The sequence below is a fragment of the Triticum aestivum genome, chromosome 5B (genome assembly GCF_018294505.1).
Source record: "Triticum aestivum cultivar Chinese Spring chromosome 5B, IWGSC CS RefSeq v2.1, whole genome shotgun sequence".
Lineage (NCBI taxonomy): Eukaryota > Viridiplantae > Streptophyta > Magnoliopsida > Poales > Poaceae > Triticum > Triticum aestivum.
Window position 1 is genome coordinate 557788708 of NC_057807.1, and position 16760 is coordinate 557805467.

Genomic DNA, 16760 nt, shown 5'->3' on the forward strand with positions numbered 1-16760 from the left:
ATACACGCCACTACCACCGCCGCCGCCGCCCTCCCCAGCCCCCAGATCTCGACCCCGCTCCCCCATCTGCAATGGCGGCCGCTTCGTCGCTCCACGTCGCCGCCCCGGCCGCCACCCCGCGGGTGGGATCTGCCGGCCCCAAATCCGCGTCAGGTAGTACCCGTCGCCCCGTCCGTGTCTCTTCGCCCGTGGCCGCCGGATCTTCGCTGATTTTGCATGTGTTCTTCTCTGCTGTAGCGGCGAGGAGCGTGCGCGTGGCCAGATCGGGCGCGGCGGCGCGTCATGGAGGCAGGTTGGTGGCCTGTGCCGCCGTTGCAGTTGCGTGCTCTGTTCTGCTCTGAGAATTGTTTCCTTAATAACTTCGTTGCTTGGTGGCATCTGCTGGTGCGCTGGGCTGTTCGCTTAATCTTCTCTGTGTTTCCGTGTGCAGACCAAGGCTGATGCGCCGGCAAGCGAGGCGGCGTCCAAGTCTGAAGGGTAAGACTGTGCTAGCACACTTCCTCGCCTGCCTGATATATGCACAACTGTGTTCCTGAGTGCTCATGATGAATCAGGATCCACGCAAAACTATCTTGCGGATAACGGATTCGTGCAAAACCAACGATTCAATTGATTGTTCATCTCTCAGGAGCTAACTATTCAAGTATTGAACTCAATTTAGCTTAGGTTTGATTGGATTCGCTGTCTTAGGCTGTATTTGGCTACACTCCAGTTCAGGCTTCGAATTTTGTTACGGCTTGTGTAGTTTTAGTGTTAGGTGTCACTATAGTTGTCCGCTAAGTTGCAAACTTCCCTCGGTTGCCGAAGTGGTGGGATGTTTAAACTTTGATATGACCCCAGTCGAAAACACATGGGGTTTTGGAAAGCGTGCGGTGAAGCTTCTCTACCTTGATTAGGATCATATCAGAAACATGGTTTTCGAGTCGCGACTCATGCGAGTCGCTCTGGAGCAGCGACTCGGAAGAAGTCGAGCCTGTGTTGTGACTAGTCGCGACTCAGATTCGCGAGTCGACACTAAGCTGAGTCGACCATATTTTTGCGACTCATAGACTAGTCGTCGACTAGTCGCGACTAGTCGAGCGACTCGAAATCCATGATCAGAAATAATTTTCTTTATAAAATTCAGGAGAAAAGGGTCTCATAAGGTTCTTAAATAACATTTCTTAAACAGAGGAAGGACGTAGTCCAAGTTGAAAGTTCATCTACAGTAAGGACCAAAGCTACACCAATTTAGGACAGAAAGCCAGTTCTCTTTGTGCTTGAGGGCTTGAGTGGATGTGACATGATTTTGCAGTCAGTTAAATTTCTTTTTATTGATGGAAAAGATCATAGGACCAATTTCCTAATAGATGATATGCACCTGATCTTCTGGTAGACAGCATACTGGTACACGTTAATAATCCTAATAGCAAGTCATTAAGTAGTTGCCAAGTGGCTAGGAGCACATATTGTAGTATATCTAGGGAGTAAGCAAGCTGCTTCAGTGAATTGCAAGCTTAGATTTGGCACTAATTAATATTGTTTTGGTTAAAATTGACAAAGTCAATGCATGTTGACTTGTTGCTTCTTTGCCTACTTATTAACAAAATTGAAGTTGTATTCTACTGTGAGTCTGTTACTCTATTTCCATGTTTCAACATAAACTGACGTGATTGTGATTTGTTAAGCACTTAACCTTTGATTAGTAGATTTTTTAAAGCCTGGGTTTGGCACAATATTTTACTCTCTGTTGGCGGGTAGAGAGTATCAAGTCAACACAAACCCGTAGCTAGGGAGTATCATGCAAACTCCTGTGTGAACTTCAGTTGGTGGGATCTGTCATATGCACGTCCGGCTTAGTAAACTGGATTTATTTTCCAAAATTCAGTATCATGCTTACTACCAACAGGGGGTAGGATGCCTCTTGGACTTACCTGAGTTACCCCGTGTAAGATATGAATGGGTTGGGTGGAACCAGCTGACTATTGGCCACGTTTGCTGGCTTTGGCCTTTCAACTCTCCCCTCTGCAGGAAGCTTTAAACTGGGTTTTGGTCTTTAAAATTCAACTATGCCACTCTCTCCATTCTTCTATTTTATATTACCCAATAAATAAAGATTTTACTGCATTTTATTTTCATGAATATGACTTTCTGTATGCTTAAATGCAAGTCCCTGATTGTGTAATAACCTTTGTGTAGTCATGAGGTCTTGCTGTTTGAGGCTCTTCGCGAGGGTTTGATGGAAGAGATGCAAGCGGATCCAACGGTGTGCGTCTTTGGTGAAGATGTTGGTCACTATGGTGGTTCTTACAAGGTGACCAAGGGTTTGGCTGATATGTTCGGAGACCTTCGGGTTCTTGATACACCTATTGCTGAGAACTCATTCACCGGCATGGGAGTTGGAGCAGGAATGAAGGGGCTGAGGCCTGTTGTTGAAGGCATGAACATGGGCTTCCTTCTCCTTGCTTACAACCAAATCTCAAACAACTGCGGCATGCTTCACTACACCTCTGGCGGCCAGTTCAAGATACCACTTGTGATCCGAGGTCCTGGTGGTGTTGGTCGTCAGCTTGGCGCAGAGCATTCACAGCGTCTGGAGTCATACTTCCAGTCAATCCCTGGTCTCCAGATGGTTGCTTGCTCTACTCCTTACAATGCCAAGGGTTTAATGAAGGCTGCCATAAGGAGCGAGAACCCTGTCGTGCTATTTGAGCACGTCCTTTTGTACAACCTGAAGGAGAAAATTCCCGATGAGGAGTACACGCTATGCCTGGAGGAGGCTGAGATGGTACGGCCTGGTGAGCATGTGACCATCCTCACATACTCGCGTATGAGGTACCATGTGATGCAGGCTGCAAAGACGCTGGTGAACAAAGGGTACGACCCCGAGGTGATTGACATTAGGTCGTTGAAGCCATTCGATCTGCACACAATAGGCAACTCCATCAAGAAGACCCACCGCGTGCTGATTGTGGAGGAGTGCATGCGCACTGGAGGGATCGGCGCCAGTCTGAGATCGGCCATCATCGACAACTTCTGGGACTACCTTGACACCCCCATCATGTGCCTGTCGTCTCAGGATGTGCCGACGCCCTATGCCGCAACTTTGGAGGATGCAACCGTCGTGCAGCCTGCCCAGATTGTTGCCGCCGTTGAGCAAATATGCCAATAGGGCATCATCTGTCGCAACTTTGGAGGATGCAACCGTCGTGCAGCCTGCCCAGATTGTTGCCGCCGTTGAGCAAATATGCCAATAGGGCATCATCTGTTTCAGCATCGTTAATTTGTATCTGCCCTGGCTTGGAAGAACCTTTAATTTGTCATTTTTGTCTTGTAGCGAGGTGTTCATTGTGGTATAGGCTTGTATCCATTTTTTATTCCTGCTTGAGTTAACACTTCAGCTACATAACTGTACTGTATTATGCTGAATGCTACTAGGGTCTGAACTCGGGTTTATTGGAAGAAATCTTTGAATATCCTGGGCAAGGTATAGCTATGTGTTTTCGTTATCTTTGTTTGCCTTTCAAAGAAAGATCATCTTGGTCACATGGTTGAAGTCTCTCACCACCAATTGTTTGATCGGCCAAGCTGCTTAAGGTTTATAAACCATACTTACAGAGATTGTCCGAGGCTCCAGGCTAAGCTACACTAGCTAGATGATCGCGGCTTACATTCTCACAGAACAACCCTTGGCATCACAGCTGGAACAGCACCATGAGCAACAGGAGGAGGTGATGCAGCCAGCCCAACCTCCCTTCAAACCCGTAACGCCGGCGACCGCCGCTCGCCCTTTCCCTCACCGCCACGCCGCCTGGCTGGTACGCCACGCCAGGGTTCCACCCGGTGGGTATGGCGTTGCCGGCGACGAGCATCTTGCCGGACCTGAACGTCAGCCGGATGGAGAAGGGCCCCTGGAGGGTGGAGCCGGAGTTGAGCTTCCACACCGCGCCCCAGGACTGCTGCATCGGGATCCACACTCCGGTTGCCCCGGCGCCGCTCTGCATGATGTCGACGGCGTAGAGGTCGCTGTCGCCGTCCTCGTACTCGACCAGGATGGCGAGGTAGTTCGGGTTCGAGCCGCTGTCCACTTTGAAGGTCAGGCCTACTCCAGTCCAGTCACAGGTCACGCTGCACAGGCAAAAATGCTAACACAACAGATTAATGGCGACTATAAAAGACGGCCATTGCAAGAGACCATGAGGAGTAACCATGACCTATATATGTTCCATCAACTTATGCGTACCGGGTGTACTGAATTTGGATGAGGCCAGCGCCGCGGAGCTGATCAGCTTGGCCAGGTTTCGCCATGGCGCCGAATGCTGTCCCGCTCATGTCGAAGTGCGCTGCCTCGTTCTGGCACTGTCCGTCGACTAGCCCGCTCAGGCATGGGCCGCCGCCAGGGCCCTGGTCCGTGATGACGACGGTCACCGGGATGCCAGAGCAAGCTTGATTGCCACCGCATACCACCTGATGAAATCAAGATTACTGAATGTCAAATGCCAGACAATTTGCCGTCATGCTCATGGCCTCAGCTGCATACATAGAGCTACACACGCACCCGGTAGCACGAGCCACAGCCATCGCCGGAGTCGTATATGACAGGGCCGCCAGCGGCAATCATGGATGAGAACGGCGGCTGGTCGACAGCATACTGGTACCCGCACGCGCCACCTACAACAGCACATGTGATTCAGGCATGCAGGCATCAGACATTAACTTCAAGTTCAAACGCCAGGTTGGGCAGGGCTAAGTACCATTAAATCATATATCTATTACCTTCACTTCCCGCGCCATTGGCATCACCATACCACGTAGCGATGCCATCGGACCAGCCGGAGAGCTCACGGTGGATCTCAATGGATGCACAAGGGTGGAAGAGTGAAGCAATAACGACTCTGGTGGCAATGAAGGACAAGAGCTGAAGCTTGGAAGCCATCCGCAGCACTCTGTCACAATTAGCTATGGCTGGTAAGATTTGAGATAGTGTTGGCTTGCAAGGAGGGAAGACAAATAGAGGAATAATAGTGTTAGTTTTGCAATATGCACATTCAATGGACAATTTGTTTGATAAAGGACAGGCCATAGCACACAGGTTTTCTTTGGAGAGAGGACACACTGAAACAAGAGTAGCAGGATTTTGCAGTGCAATTTTGTCATTTTCTTGTACTCCCTCCGCTCCGATCCATATCAATGGTCGCTGATTTAGTACAAAGTTGTACTAAATCAGCGACAGTGAATATGGATCAGAGGGAGTAACAAAAATGGCATCAATCGCTAATTCACTACCACACAGGAAAGAGGAAACTGATGATCAGTTGACAAGTGACTGAGAGAGAGGAGAATAAATTTTGGAGAGATCCTCTCCTTGGGACAGATGCACACATTCTGACAAAGAATGGCTGTGTGCATCACAATGATGGAGAGGCCGGGGGTTTCACCCTCCTTTTAGAAGAAAAAAACTGAAAATATTGGCATGAGGCGAAAATTCTATAATTGTCAAATCAATGTACAAAACTACAAATGCTCCTGAATTTTCTTAGGCTAATATTCAAGGATATCTTATGAGTATGATACTGAGATATATGGAAAGGCATCATGAACTCATTTGATCCTGTCTAACAATCCCAAAGATCTTAATATGAATATCTGATACACTTAAAATGAAACGAGTGCAGATTTTAATGTGCTAGGTAAAAACTACAAGCAATTGTTATTTAAGCACATCATGCTAGTTACAAGCATTATCACCATACATCTATTATAGTTAGTTAAGAGCTCTGTGTTATCACTGCATCTAGGATAACCCTTATGCCTAAATGGTTCTCGGGTGTGCTAGCAGGGGTACATATAACAAAAATTGTCTTAGACATTGTGAATGTCGTGTTATTTTTCTTCTTAATAATGGAAGTTTTTATTACCCCGGCCTCTGCATCCTAAGAGCATCTCCAACAGAAGCGCTATATGAGCGACGCGCGGTATAAAAGTTGATTTTAGCGCACGCGGGTCCGATTTGGAGTCTCCAGCGGCCGCACAAAAAGCGCGCGCGCGCTATAACTAATGCATTGCGCGCATGAAAAACGCATCGCGCGCAGCATATTTAGTGCGCCCGGTCGCGCGCGCTGCAAACTCTGGGCTGCTGCAAATGGGACCGCTTGGATTGGGACCGCTGGACTCGCGCGCGCAGCATATTTTGCAGCGCTTGTTGGAGCAAACGTCTTCTAGCGCCCTAAAAAAAATTACGTGCGCGCTGTAAACCCGTTTTTTGGGCGCCACACAATGGGCGGCTGTTGGAGATGCTCTAAGATGCATACCGCTGTTTATACGCATTTGACACCTTGAATAATAATAAGGGTGAATTACAGATTTGAAGAAAAATGCAAAATCTGAATAACGAAAGAATGTTGTGGCTCGTAGAAACCATTGCCTGATCATCAGCTTCTAGTATGTAAACAGAACTATTCCACAGCTTGTGCTACCATACTCTTTTGGAGAGAAAAATATAAACTACGTACTTTACTTCAAGATTAGTAAACTTTTCTAGAAGAAGAGCACCACAGCAAATCCTGAATCCCACTAATCTGAAATACAAAATGAAATGTGTGTAGTGACAGCTATAATCATATTTAAGTGGAGTTTCCGGAAAAACTGTTGAAGACAAACTGTTTAAGCGAGCCTCGAGCCCCTGACCTTCTTCCAATCCAAAGCAATCAGCAGAAGCGAGCAATTTCCTACCTCTGGGCAGTGCTTGCAATCTGCTCATATCTGAGGCAAATGTGTACCAAGGGACAGAAACGCGCAGCCTCCTAAACAAATCCAAACTCAAGTGCACCATACATATATACACACACACTAGAAAAACGCCAACACGTATCAATCCTAGGTCGATTTGACTCGCTGCCTGGAAACGATAACCTAGTATCAACTATGAACCCTGAAGGCCTGAAGAAGCGGCATTGGTAACTAGCAACCGCAGTCACGCGTCAGAACGGCACCGTGTGTAAGAAGTATAACAAGGCGTCTTACCCGTTGAGGCCGGCGACCACCGTGCTCTTCGAGTCCGGCCACCTTCCCCCCGCACGCACGGGGAAGACGAGCAGCAAATGCGGCGGCGCAGATTCGGAAGAGGAGCCAAGCGAAGGCGGGTCGAGGCGCCCGTCCAGTTGATGCTGTTCTTGCAAGGAGAAGGTGGGGTTTGTTGAAATGTGGGCGGCGGCGGCGGTGGAGGAACGGAGGCGGCGGCGGGGCGGGGAAGAGAGAAGATGGGGAAGTGGAGTGTCAAAGTATATCTGGCCATGGGCCGGGCTGGGCCGGGCCTGAAAAAGCCCACGGCAGAAAACTGAGGCCCAGGCCCTCCCAGGCCCTATCACTGGGCCTACTTTTCAAGCCCAAGCCCGTCCCATCTGGTAAAAAGCCCTAAGAAGCCCTTAGGGCTTAGGGCCATGGGCTGGGCCTCTTTCTTAAAATACCAATATGCCAAGCCCAAGCCCATCCAGGTCCTACTGGTGGGCTCAAAAGTCAGGCCCAAGCCCAGCCCATGGGCAAGCCCATCGGGCCTAGGCCCTGGATTTTAGGGCCGGGCCTGGGTGGGCCGACAGGGCCGGGCCTGAGATGGCCAGGACTATGTCAAAGGGAGCGAGATGGAGTGAGGGGTGGCGAGTGGCATGCCTTTTTTGGTTGCACGCCCGGCCGGCCGGGGCACTATCCCTGGCGTCTTCCTGGCCCACGACAAGCTGGTAAGCTTTGTCATTTTCAAATAAAGACATTTCACAGCCTCAAAAACCCCACCATATGTATAATCAAACAAATCCTGCACTATGGTCAGTCCAAATTAGAAGTTTTTTTTAAAAACAAGAGGACCGACATGGGAGGAACTGAAAGGATGCAGGGGAATTTGTTGGGGAAAAATAAACAAACATATTGCCAACATAATACCCCTCGAGAGCCCTTCATCGGCTAGTCAAAGAGGAGAGCAGGGGAGAGGGTCCAATAAGATATTGGAGAAAGGTTGTTAGGGGCATCTCCCATGTAAACCGGATGATTTTTATAGAAATTAGAACACATTCATTATATACATTCTTATATTTTTCATTAAAAAAAGGCGACTGGACCTAAACTTATCCTATGGTGGTGCCCGTCCTCCACTTCTTATTCCCTTCCGGCATTCGCCGGGCCCTTCTCGCCATCTTAATGAGTGGCGGGAATAAGACCCGTGAAGTGAAGGTGCGGTCATCGGCGAGAAAGAGTAGGACATAGGAGACGGACCGACCCACCCGGGACTTGATTCCCCGCCGTCTCCCATGCACTACTCCTCGTCGGAGTCCGTGGCTTGTCCGTCGTCGATGGACGTGGACGGGGTGTCACGCTCCTCATGCCACCGGCGCGCCCGAAAGTTTGTTGGCGGCACGTAGGACGTGTAGCTGGCGGCGTTTTCGTCCATGCCCGCTTGCGCTGCCTCTGGACCGGACTGCACAGTGGCCGCATCCAATTGCGCTAGGACATCGTTGCGAGTGGTGGCCTGAGCGCGCGCGGCCTTGTAGAGGGACTGCTACTCGGCGATGAAGTTGTGGTTCGCCGTGGCCATGGCCTCCACGGCTTTCTCGCTCGTGCCCTCGCCGTAGAACTGCCCCTCCGCCAGCCGATACTGCTCGAGGAGGAAGAGGTTGTACCACTACTCCTCCCGTGCCCGCGTAAAATTTACATTAGCGCTGGCACCGGATGCTCCTTCGCCATGGCGGGATTGAAGTGCGCCTCTGCCTGCTCCATGGTGAAGCCATCATGGAGTCGTCGTCGGAGACCTCCAGGGAGCTGGCCGACATGCTGACCTCTATTCCCTTGGCACGAAGGCTCTGCCAGGTGGCCGGAAGGGTGGCCACATGGTGCTTATGCTCCGCCGAGAGGCTCTGCCACAACGCAATCCGGCTCACGGTCATGGCGGATGTGGTGCATGGGAGGAGGATGTGGAGTGAACTTGGTGTGGTGTGGTTTGAACCGGGAGTGGTCGCCTTTAAATAGCGGATGCCAATGAGGCCAAGCATCGGGGTGTGTCAATGCGCGGGAGCCGGAGTTGGTTTCTAGGTGCTTGTTTAATGGCGACAGACGGACGGACGGACATTGAACATGCGCGACAGATATCCATCCCGTCCTGTCCAGCAATGTCTCTCCGACATTGAACAGACGCGGACACCGGGGACATGGCGCGCGCGACGCCCTCGGCCAACGACCTGCTTCATTGCTGGCGTCAGTGAGAGGTCACATCCGCTCTAGGCTGGCGTCAATGCGGAGGGCCGCTCTCTAGAGCGGCATGTTTACGGGCAACTGCTTCGGGAGGGAAAGGGTGCGGGCGAGGGAGAGGGTTTTGCATGGTCCAGGGGTGTCGAATGCATGCACGACAGCTGTCTGGACACCCGCAAAGCCCCCGACTTTGCTTTCTGTTTGCAGGGAAAGGGACGTTCGAACCATAGACCGCGTTGGATAATAAAACACGTTCGAGTTGTGCGATTGAAACATGTGTGAACGGTTTAAGGATCGGCATCGGAGATGCTGTAGGGTTCAACCGGAGGATAAACAAGAGAGACACTACACTCGGGGAGCAATACAAATATGCCTTTTTGCATTTCGATCGAAAGTATGTATCCTCTTATAGAAGTGTAACTCTCGCGTTTTCTTTAGTTAAGGAAGCACAAAGTCAGCTATTATGAAGTCCCGATCGTCTCTAGCCCCAGTATGAAATCTCCTAGATCTTTAGCATACTTGGGCGCCAAACTCGTACCGTGCGAGCGGCTACAAAGAGCTGTTTATGATCTCACGAGTTTATTTTCCTAAGTCGTAATAAATGAGTAATTTTTTTTGACTGTGATAACAAATGAGTAGTTGATAGTGATGGGATCCAATTTTTATTGTCCTCATTCCTCGTGTTATATTATGCTTTAAATTCAAGTATAAAAAGAAAGACTAACTTCTAACGAGCGAGCGGAACGAGGCCCGTAGCCTATGTGGGCCGCCCCCGACAGGGACGCCGGGGGGAGGGCGAAGCCCCCGCGGTACAGGTTAGTATTGACCTAGGTCATATGCGTTATATATACCTCTTGTAAGTTGCCGCACAGAATAAGCTGATCAGTTGTAAATCTCAGCATTTGTAACCTTCCTCGATATAGTAAAGTTTGGCTGGCTGGCGCCCGTGATTCCCCCCCCCCCCCCTTCATCTTGAAGGGGTTTTCCACGTAAAATCTTGTGTCCGCTTGTTTTTCGTTCTTCGTCGAGTTGATCTGCATGTCGTATCTCTAACACCTCGTCGACAACATCGTCTCACCGGTGGTACGTAGGTTGCCAACATGCCGAAGATTGGAAGCTTTTCCCGCAGCTAAATGGAGCGTGGTTCGGCTTTCCCGTGAAGGTGCCATGTCACTGGAGATTCTAGGGCCAATTTTTTTTCAAATGTCAACAAAATTGAGACAAATTGTTTTGTGATCTTTGTTTCCGACAAATGCTACCTGTAAATTTTGAGACGAAAAGTTAAGAATTTGGGCTGTGCAAAATAAAAATAAAAATCAAAGACCAAAAGTCGCCCCAATTTTGTTTTTTCACTGACAAAACACCGCTGCTCCGCTCCGCATGAAAATTATTAAGCATACTTGCGACACCAACATGATCATTTTTAAAAACATTTACTATTTTTTCGGGGTACTTTTCACATGCTCCCAGAAGCCAAAACGCAGCCTCTCATGTCACCCCCTCCTAGGAAAATGCAAGTTTTATTTTACTATATACTTCCTCCGTTTCGAGTTATTTGTCACCCCCATTTTTAGATACATTCGTTTTTCCATTTCACACATAATTTGGGTGAGTTATTTCTCACCCCCGTTTCTAGATACAACCATTTCTATCCATTTCACAAGTAATCCAGGCAAGTTATTCGGGATGAAGGAAGTACTGGTTAGGACGTGGAAAAGGTGCTCAATCGGATCGTTCATCCAATCGGATAAAGCTGCGAGAGAACACGTAACGATCAATCTCGTTGGACCCGGTAATCTTGTGAAGAATGATCGCCCGCTCAAATATTTGATCAGAGACGTCACAGCTTGAGTGCCAACAACACAAGAAGGTGGCACACCAGCCCAACGACTGGTCCGTAAACCCCCGCGGCGCCCTCGTCCAGCGCGGCCGTCCCGTTGGTGCTCCCCCGTCCCACGCACGGCGGCGCCCTGAGGTAGCTGGCCTGCAGCCCGCCGTACCTTCCCTGACCGACGCACAGCTCCTCGTTGCCGCGCACGTCGAGCCGCCTGCCGAGCCGCGCCACGAACTCGACCGGCAGCGCGATCTCCCCGGCGAGCCGGTTCTGGCTCAGGTTGAGCTGCCCCAGGTGCGGCAGCGCGCCGAGGCTCGCCGGGATCGGCCCGTCCAGCCGGTTCCGGTCCAGCGACAGCGCCATCAGGCTCCCCAGCGCCGCGAACGCGCCCCGCGGGATCGGCCCCGTCAGGTTGCACCCCGACAGGCCCAGCACCTGCAGCCGCCGCAGCGACCCGACCACCGCCGGCACCGCCGTGCCGATGGGGTTGTCCTGCAGGAGCAGGTACTGCAGCTTCGCCAGCCCGGCAAGGGAAGCTGGCAGCGGGCCCGCGAGCCCGTTGTGGCTCAGGTCCAGGAACACCAGCTCCTTCAGGGACCCGACCTCCGGTGGCACCACGCCGGCGAGCCAGTTGTAGCTCAGGTCCGCCTTCTGCAGCATCTTCAGGCCACCCAATGCCGCCGGCACGCCGCCGCCGATGCCGTTCCAGCTCAGGTCCAGGATGGACAGGCTCGCCATGCCTCCAATCTCATCCGGTATCTGCCGCGCGCCGAAAGAAAAGCTTATGCTACGTGCCAGTGTCACGAATCACGGCATGCACATCCATGACGAAGTTAAGGGCGCACGTGAGGTCAACGCACGTACCTCGCCGGTGATGTTGTTGTAGCTGAGGTCGAGCTGCTGCAACGCGGTGAGGCCGCCGAGCTCCCTGGGGATCTCACCGTGGAAGCCGTTCTGGGACAGGCTAAGCACTTGCAGGCTCTTCAGGTTGGTCAAGGTTGCCGGTATCCGGCCGGTCAGGCCCGGGTTGGACTTGAGAACGAGCTGCTCGAGGGAGGAGGCGTTGGTGAAGAGCGCCGTCGGCAGCTCGACGGGGCCGGCGTCGACGAAGCAGCCGAAGAGGGAGAGGGTCCTGAGGTGGGGCAGGCCAAGGATCGCGGGGGCGGCGAGCCTGGCGCCGGGCCTGCACGGCGGGGTGGAGACGTCGGGGCCGAAATGGAGGCGGGTGGCGCGGAGGCGGGTGCTGTCGTCGGGGGCGAGCTCGCACTGGAGGCCCGGCCAGGGCGTGTCTGTGCAGGGCCGCGGGTGGAGCTGCGGCCACGTCGGGTCGCCGAGGAGGTCGGCCATCACCCTGAAGATCGCCGCCAGCTCCGACCGCGGCAGCTGCGCCGGCGCGTCTCCCGCGGTGGCCACGCCGACGCTCACCGCCACGGCTTGGATCAGGAGGATGGAGACGCCGGCCGAGAGGAGGGAAGAAGAAGAAGCCATTTTCCAAGTACGCAGTGGGGTATAGTGCAAAGGAGATAGACTGATAGAATAGAATAGGTCTTCGCATCTGGATGCTCTAGCTAGCTTTATGGGCTTTGAGACTGTGACAAGACACACGCACTCTGACAGTCTTTCACACACACATGGTGAAAAACTAAAAAGGGCTGAAGTTCATTTACTGCTTGCCGAAAATATTGCGAACATAATCTGACAGACAACAATGTCACCAACAAAGAACCATGCTCGCGTTAAAAAATAAATACGCTCTCTACTTTCACCACACAGAAAAACATAGTCAGTGCACGCATCTATAACGACGATGCCGCAGCTGAAGCTCCCTGGCCACCGCCTGGCATTCTCCGCCGTCCGCCGACCCACACCCGCCTTGAACTATGTTTCCATCCTCCTTTCGCGCAACCAGGTACCATCCACACCCTTGCGGAGACCCTCCATGCCGGACACCTCGCCCGACAGGTGTTCGAGCAAATGTCATTGAGTTTTTTTTCAACTTCTTCTTGTTTTCGTGAAGGGGTACTCAGTGATTGAGGATGAATCGTTGTGTCATGCGTGGTTGACCGTTTCTGTGGACTTTGTAGGCATGAACAAAGGCCTGACTTTTTGGCAAAGCTTGCATGCTTCGTTTCATGAGCGAAAGAACTTTGTGCCCTACGCCATTCACGTCATTCATACACGCAATGTGAAGTCGCTAACACATCAGTGGTACGCCATCCGCAACTCCGTCATGAAGTTTTGTGTTGTGATGTACCAAGTGGAGATAAGGTGGCCATTGGGCTCGTCAACCATGAAGATAGTAAGTGTTGCTTTCTATTACTCTACATGTTGGTTAATTCATTTATTCACTCAGTGTTATTGTACACGTTGTATAGCCTGCAAGCCCTGTCATGATGTACTACGGGATCGAGGGCACACCATTCACACACATACATTATTGGATAAAGCTCAAAGGACAGTTTATGTGAGACTATATGTGTCGAGCTCTAGTATCGTTTAATTTGGAATTGATAATTTTAAAAACTTGTTTAACATCCGGTTATCTCGTTGAATTTAAATTATTGTTGCACTAGAGATATTTGCATAGATGAATTGTGATATTTTCTATAATCACTTTCAAGCTTGGTTTAGTTAAGCGGATGAAATATCGTTTGTTTTTGTAAATTATGTCCAAACTTTGTTGAATTCCGTTGCATTTGATGAAATCCCTCTGATTTGTTAAAGTTTGGTTAGAAATGGATGCGGGCACGGTTGAATGATCGGTCCCGCACCAGTGCCCACGGATTGGTCCGATCGGTACACAAACGGATACAGTGTCCAATTTAAATGTTGGCATTGAAGATTCTCTTATCTCACGTTAGTATATTTTGAATGGAAGCGTGCGTATTTGAAGAGCAAGGTCAGCTTAATTGCAAAATGATGACCCTCGGGATGACCTGCTCCCTTCAAGTACGCACATTCTATTTAGAATATACTAACGTGAGAGAGTGTCTGAAATGCAAGGATTCATCACAATCAACAATGGGGGTCGACAACCACTTGTTCTTGTGAGCTTTCTTTATGTAAGTTATGCTCATTTCACCATTGTTTAAACCGAGTAATCCCGGAATTTTTCAGAGGATCACACCGATATCGCTATTAATGACTAATAAATGAAAGAAGTTGAAAAATACTTTGTTTAATGAGTTTTCACAGGAAATTGGCTCAAACATGGAAGAATGTCATCGCGACAAGTCAATAGGAGGCACTACAACCAATCCAAAACGCAAGACACCACATGGTACGAGCACACACGCTTACACGAGTGGTCATACCACATGATGTCGGCACCAGGACGTCCACCTGAAAATTTTCTATTAAGGAGGCAATGTCAGAATCTCAACAAAAGAGCCGACATTAGCGAAACACATAACGAAAAGCCATCTCCAACCCTAGCCGCCGTCAATTCCCATCTCATCACCATTACCACCACAACCATTCTCTCCATGTTATTCATACTTGTAATCGGTGTATAGTAACTGGTAACTATTTTAAGACATATTGTCGATCAATCATTTATCTTTACGTTGTCTTCAATGAGTTCATCTTGTGACCCGGACGCCATGTTTGAGTAATTCGGTAAGGCAATAGGTTGAGGCATGGCTTTGCAACCCTATCTATTTGTGCATGGGGTCGTTGGAATGCTTTGTGTATTTCACATTATTTTTATGTGTTCGACTGCAACAGTGTTCGTTCTGAGGTCCCGCAGGCACCTAGGATCTCGTAGATCGATCAAGGATGAGGTAAGGAGCGAGGATGCTTGGAACACTATTCTGAACAACAGTGGAGAGAGGATTAGTATGATAGTGAAAAGAAACTCCTTGTGGATAAATCATGTGTAATCATTAAACGTCCAATGCTCTTGTCTAAAGTAATTCTTAATAATCAAGGTAACCCTACGCGATGGGAAGGGTCATTGGTTGGACAAGTGACTCTTGATGCAGGACGTGAGTGGTCGTGACATACTTTGGACACATTCCATATTTCATAGTCTAGCTCAACTGGTTGGGGGAGTGGATGTACAAACCCAACACCTGGGTTCAAATCCTCACGAAGGCGAATTTAGGTTCCTATTTATTCTTGAGGACCAGACTTTCCTGATACCCACGCATTTATGCGGCGGTCGGTGTGCGTGATCTGGCACGTCCCTTCCTCCCCTGTTTGGCGTGCGGGCCAGCTTGGTCAGGCAGCGCTTCCTCTTGGTCACTAGTTTTGTACAGGAGGTGCTGCTGGTGGCGGAGATCTAGTTCGGGCAAAATCCCTGGCCGGCCATGACCGGCCGCGCCGACGGTGATGCCTCAGGGAGTCGTTTCCCTCCTTGGAGGCGTATGCATGGACTGATCTCCTCACTTCACCTTCCCCTAGGTTTCCCGGGTGAAAGCCCTAACTCTGTTGGGCGGTGGCGGCACTCACGGCGTCGTTCCCTTCTTGAAGGCGCCACTTTGGGAACCTTGGGGTTGGGTGCCGCTTGTGGGTGGTGGGCGACAGCGGTGGTGCGGCCCTTTCCTAGTATGGATTTATGCCCGTTGCTTGGAGATGGAGTCGCGTAGGTGGAGGTCGTCGGCTGGCGTCGTGGTGGCATCGATGGCGGACGACCTGCCAAGGCTCGCGTAGGTGGAGGTTGTCGTTTGGCATCGTGGTAGCATCGATGGTGGAGGACCTGCCAAGGTTGTCACCTCAATCTGCTGGGAAGATGGACAGGTGGAAGATGGCGCCGACGACACATGTGAGCACGCCAGACCGGTTTGAGCCCCGGAGCCGGCAAATGGCTCGGTCGGGGCCTCCGGCTTTAGATGTTAGGCTCGGGTGAGAGGTATGGGTATGTGGCCCAGCTTTCACCCCTTCATAATTTGGATAGGAGCAGCGGCAGATGCTGCCAAGATGGCGGATTCGGGCATATTGTTGTTATACGTTGTAAGGTCCTCAAGAATAACCAATAAAATGGCCATATGCATCTCCCAGATGCAGAGGCCGGGGGTCATCCTCCTTTTCATAAAAAAGTCGTGTTGTAAGCACATCATAATGGCTGTCTTCCAGGGCTATGTTTATTATCAAGACTAGATGAGACGTTGCATCATTAGTGCAAAGACTAACTATAGCCAAGAAGTTAAGCAAGCTATGGGCAGTATATCTAACAAATGTTTGATTTATAAGTTATCCTCAAAGGGTGTTAGCATGAATAATAATACATATGGTAATGAACACCAAGAAGGAATATGCAGGCTAACAAACATGGATAACATATGGTAATAAGCCCTAATCTAGAGTCCGTTCGAGGCTCTAGAGAGAGGGATTCATCACCGTCGTCATCACCAACCCTTCTTCATCAACAATTTTATGATGCTCATCATCATTAGGGAGTAATTTCTTGGTAGGCATACTGAAGGTAGATGGAGATGGATGAGATTTATTATGTAATCGAGACAATTTGTTAGGGCTTGATCCCTAATATCCATTATATTCTGAGATTGATGTTGCTATGTCTTTGTTATGCTTAATGCTTGTCACTAGGGCCCAAATGTCATGATTTCAAATCTGAACACTTATGCTTTTCATGACTATATTTGAGATGTTGATCTTACCTGCAAGTTGTATGCACCTATCATCATTCTGAACTCTAGACCCCAAGGTGATAATAATTGGGATATCGACAGGGATGGCTTTTACTTGAGGAGTT

General features: G+C 50.1%; 3 protein-coding genes across 3 annotated transcripts; 1 reads left to right on the forward strand and 2 right to left on the reverse strand.

The window, feature by feature from the left end:
• The first annotated feature begins 6 nt into the window (after nt 1-6).
• LOC123113200 (pyruvate dehydrogenase E1 component subunit beta-4, chloroplastic) lies at nt 7-3469 on the forward strand. The gene is made up of 4 exons (XM_044534370.1): nt 7-153; nt 238-317; nt 431-477; nt 2179-3469. The coding sequence occupies exons 1-4, from the start codon at nt 72-74 to the stop codon at nt 3149-3151; spliced, it is 1182 nt and encodes a 393-aa protein (XP_044390305.1). The 5' UTR covers nt 7-71; the 3' UTR covers nt 3152-3469.
• An 84-nt stretch (nt 3470-3553) lies between these two features.
• LOC123113201 (expansin-B12) lies at nt 3554-7264 on the reverse strand. Its single transcript, XM_044534371.1, has 5 exons — nt 7003-7264; nt 4756-4925; nt 4538-4650; nt 4223-4446; nt 3554-4107 (listed from the first exon to the last, which is right to left on the reverse strand). Exons 2-5 carry the CDS (start codon nt 4913-4915, stop codon nt 3675-3677), a joined length of 930 nt encoding a protein of 309 aa, XP_044390306.1. The 5' UTR covers nt 4916-4925; nt 7003-7264; the 3' UTR covers nt 3554-3674.
• Nucleotides 7265-10929: 3665 nt separating this feature from the next.
• Nucleotides 10930-12600, reverse strand: LOC123113198 (receptor like protein 29). The gene is made up of 2 exons (XM_044534369.1): nt 11909-12600; nt 10930-11803 (listed from the first exon to the last, which is right to left on the reverse strand). The coding sequence occupies exons 1-2, from the start codon at nt 12530-12532 to the stop codon at nt 11051-11053; spliced, it is 1377 nt and encodes a 458-aa protein (XP_044390304.1). The 5' UTR covers nt 12533-12600; the 3' UTR covers nt 10930-11050.
• Between the last annotated feature and the right edge of the window lie 4160 nt (nt 12601-16760).

Coding starts and splice junctions, on each gene's coding strand:
- LOC123113200 (XM_044534370.1), top strand. CDS start 72: ATGGCGGCCGCTTCGTCGCTCCACGTCGCCGCCCCGGCCGCCACCCCG. Junction 154..237: donor CGGCCCCAAATCCGCGTCAG/GTAGTACCCGTC, acceptor TCTCTGCTGTAG/CGGCGAGGAGCGTGCGCGTG. Junction 478..2,178: donor GCGGCGTCCAAGTCTGAAGG/GTAAGACTGTGC, acceptor ACCTTTGTGTAG/TCATGAGGTCTTGCTGTTTG.
- LOC123113201 (XM_044534371.1), bottom strand. CDS start 4,915: ATGGCTTCCAAGCTTCAGCTCTTGTCCTTCATTGCCACCAGAGTCGTT. Junction 4,651..4,755: donor CAATGGCGCGGGAAGTGAAG/GTAATAGATATA, acceptor GTGCTGTTGTAG/GTGGCGCGTGCGGGTACCAG. Junction 4,108..4,222: donor ATCCAAATTCAGTACACCCG/GTACGCATAAGT, acceptor TTGCCTGTGCAG/CGTGACCTGTGACTGGACTG.
- LOC123113198 (XM_044534369.1), bottom strand. CDS start 12,532: ATGGCTTCTTCTTCTTCCCTCCTCTCGGCCGGCGTCTCCATCCTCCTG. Junction 11,804..11,908: donor ACAACAACATCACCGGCGAG/GTACGTGCGTTG, acceptor GGCGCGCGGCAG/ATACCGGATGAGATTGGAGG.